Source organism: Protobothrops mucrosquamatus, unplaced genomic scaffold, assembly GCF_001527695.2.
Source record: "Protobothrops mucrosquamatus isolate PMUCROS unplaced genomic scaffold, P.Mucros_1.0 scaffold1131, whole genome shotgun sequence".
Classification (NCBI taxonomy): domain Eukaryota; kingdom Metazoa; phylum Chordata; class Lepidosauria; order Squamata; family Viperidae; genus Protobothrops; species Protobothrops mucrosquamatus.
Window position 1 is genome coordinate 7,856 of NW_015387349.1, and position 2,630 is coordinate 10,485.

Genomic DNA, 2,630 nt, shown 5'->3' on the forward strand with positions numbered 1-2,630 from the left:
CCAGTCTAGCAGCAGTCAAGATGTGCAACATCAAGTAGACTATCCCTTTGTCATATTTCTCTATGGTTATGCCCAATAAAAAAAGTTCTGGTTTTAGCTCTATCTCCAACATTAATATTTCTAGAAATGAAGAAGTTTCTTGAGTGGGAAACAAAACATCTTCAAGGAAAAACGAAGTCCAGTTGCCTTTGAAAACAACCATGACTTTGGAGGACTGAGAATCTCCGTAAACATATAGCTTCAAGTCTTTCCATTTCCTTCAGCTAATCTTGCCCTCAACCGTAGGTACCGCCAATAGAGAACTACACAATGGTTGGCAGGACATATCGCTACTACGGAAAACAGACCCCGTTGTACCCCTTTGGCTTCGGACTCTCATATACCACCTTCCAGTACCGTGACTTGGTAGTGAGTGCTGACCAAGTGCCCATTTGTGGCAATCTTACCATCTCTGTGGTGGTGGAGAACGTTGGATCCAGAGATGGTGAAGAGGTGAGGCAATTCTGTTGCTTGTCTGCATGCAAAGACTGGTGGGGGCAGAGGGGGTGGGATAAAAGAGGGTGAGATGGGTGAAAACTCTAGCATAAAGTCCAGGATGTGAGGATGGAGAGTCAAGTTGAAGACCGCCAAGAGTTGGAAGCATCTCTGCTGAGGGACAAATTCGGCGCCCTTGACTTCGAAGTTCAACATCCTAAGGATATTTGTATATATTTTATAAGGCCCATTTATGGTGGAATAGAGGTTTTTAAGAAATGAGTAAGTGGTGGTGACATCTCACAGGGGTTATGAATCCAAAATGGTGGCTGATTTTCAGTCCCCAGGTCTTTGTTGGCAGCTCCCATGAGGAACAGCATTGAACAAAGAACGGAGAGCCAGTTTTGACTTGGCTGAAAGAGAATTTTTAGGGATCAGGTTGCAGGGCAGCAGAAACAGGAACGGATAAGAAGATAATATTACTAATAAATTATGAATTGTTATTGTTATTTGTTATTACTAATAAGGAATATTTGTCCACATCCAGCTGGCTTATATGTTCGATGTTTCTTTTTGATGTAGTGTGTTTTGCTTCAAGTGCAGAATATTCACAGCAGCCTGTTATTTGATAGAGAACCACAGTCAGACAGGGATTAAAAAGCAATAACTCTTCTCTGGATCTTAGAAGCTACGTAGTTCTCATATTTCCACCACTGGCAGGATTCATAGTGTTCCCCTGGTTTGCTAGAAAGGAGGAGAGAAAGAAATGGATCCCGTTCATTGCATCCTTCCAAATTGGATCATACAGATGTTTGTCTCTAATCTCAACAAGCAGAGAGGAAAATGATCCATAATTTTCAGATGAGTAGATGAAAGAGGCAGCAGTCATTCATGTAGATTCGGGGTTTTTTTTATAAAAGATCTCCCTATCCTTTGAAATTTGAATTTTGTTTAATGAACTGAAATGATTTAAGGCTTAACATTATTTTGTTATCTTAAAGAGATTGATGGATGGATGGATTATATATGTATAGGGTAGATTAATATTTTATTTTAATTAGGATATGTATTGCGTAGTGGAAGAAGAAATAAACGAGACTTGTGATAAAATGAGGGATGTGAGAGATTAAGAATTAGAACATATCTGGAAGGGAGACCTGAATTGATAACTTGTTGATTTAAAGTTAAATTTGATTATGGTAATTGTAAACTCGCAAAGTTTTAAAACAGGTTTAGCAGTTATAGAAATTTAAATTAGAAATGGAACATTTTAAACGTACTATGCTATTTGAGGGAAATAGAGAGGGGACATTGAATGTATTGAGTTGAGTTATTTATATATGCTTTTATTTTTGAATGCTTGATTACCCAAACACCACGGTGTGTCCTGAGCACTTTGTCTTAAGAATTAAAAAACCAATAAAATGTGTTTCCCAAAAAAAAAAAAAAAGATCTCCCTATCCTTGAAGATGCTCCAAAAATAGGACTATGCTTTGTACGTGTGGAGAATCTACTGAGGTCTTCTCCTCTTGAGGCCTTTCTCTTCACTTCTAACATTTTGTCTCCTCTGTAGGTGGTGCAGCTCTACCTCCGCTGGGGACAAGCGTCTGTGCCTATGCCCCACTGGCAGCTAGTTGGCTTCCGCCGCTTGCCGATACGCCAGGGACACGCTGCCAAGTTGGCCTTCCTGTTACCTTTCAGACAGAGAGCCGTATGGGCTGGTCAGTGGTGGTTGGAGCCTGGCACTTTCACCATCTTTGTTGGCGGTCAGCAGCCCTTCCAAGAAGTGCGCCTTCCTTCAAACGTTCTCCAGACCGATTTTCATGTCTTTGGGAACTCCCGTAGTCCAAGCCAATGCTAGTCTCCCAAATAGGCCAGGATTGCTCAGGGACATCGACCCGGTGGCTTGCTGAACCAGAGTTTATCAAACAAAGACATTTTGCAGTGAGTAAAAGCTTATCGTAGAGGGAGCCCATCTGAGGTTTCTGAGAAGGCATGACTATTCATCTGAAAATGTGTTTTTGTTGGCTCCGGTGACTGGATTGCGCTGGACAACGGGCAGGGGAAGGGTTACCCTGGAAAGATTAAGATTGCCAGGAGAATAACAGAGCACTTACAGAACGGTAATAAACTCCATTTTCAAGTGGTCTTGGTGG

The 2,630-nt window shown here is 41.4% G+C and overlaps 1 protein-coding gene across 1 annotated transcript in view; it reads left to right on the top strand.

The window, feature by feature from the left end:
• The window catches only part of LOC107291455 (periplasmic beta-glucosidase), a gene marked incomplete at its 5' end in the record, with an annotated part of 8,880 nt that extends 6,258 nt beyond the window's left edge, over positions 1-2,622 (top strand). The window contains 2 exons of the mRNA XM_015820453.1: positions 286-492; positions 2,048-2,622. Of these exons, the coding sequence (XP_015675939.1) occupies positions 286-492; positions 2,048-2,335 (495 nt within the window). The remainder of the gene's footprint in view (positions 1-285; positions 493-2,047) is intronic.
• Between the last annotated feature and the right edge of the window lie 8 nt (positions 2,623-2,630).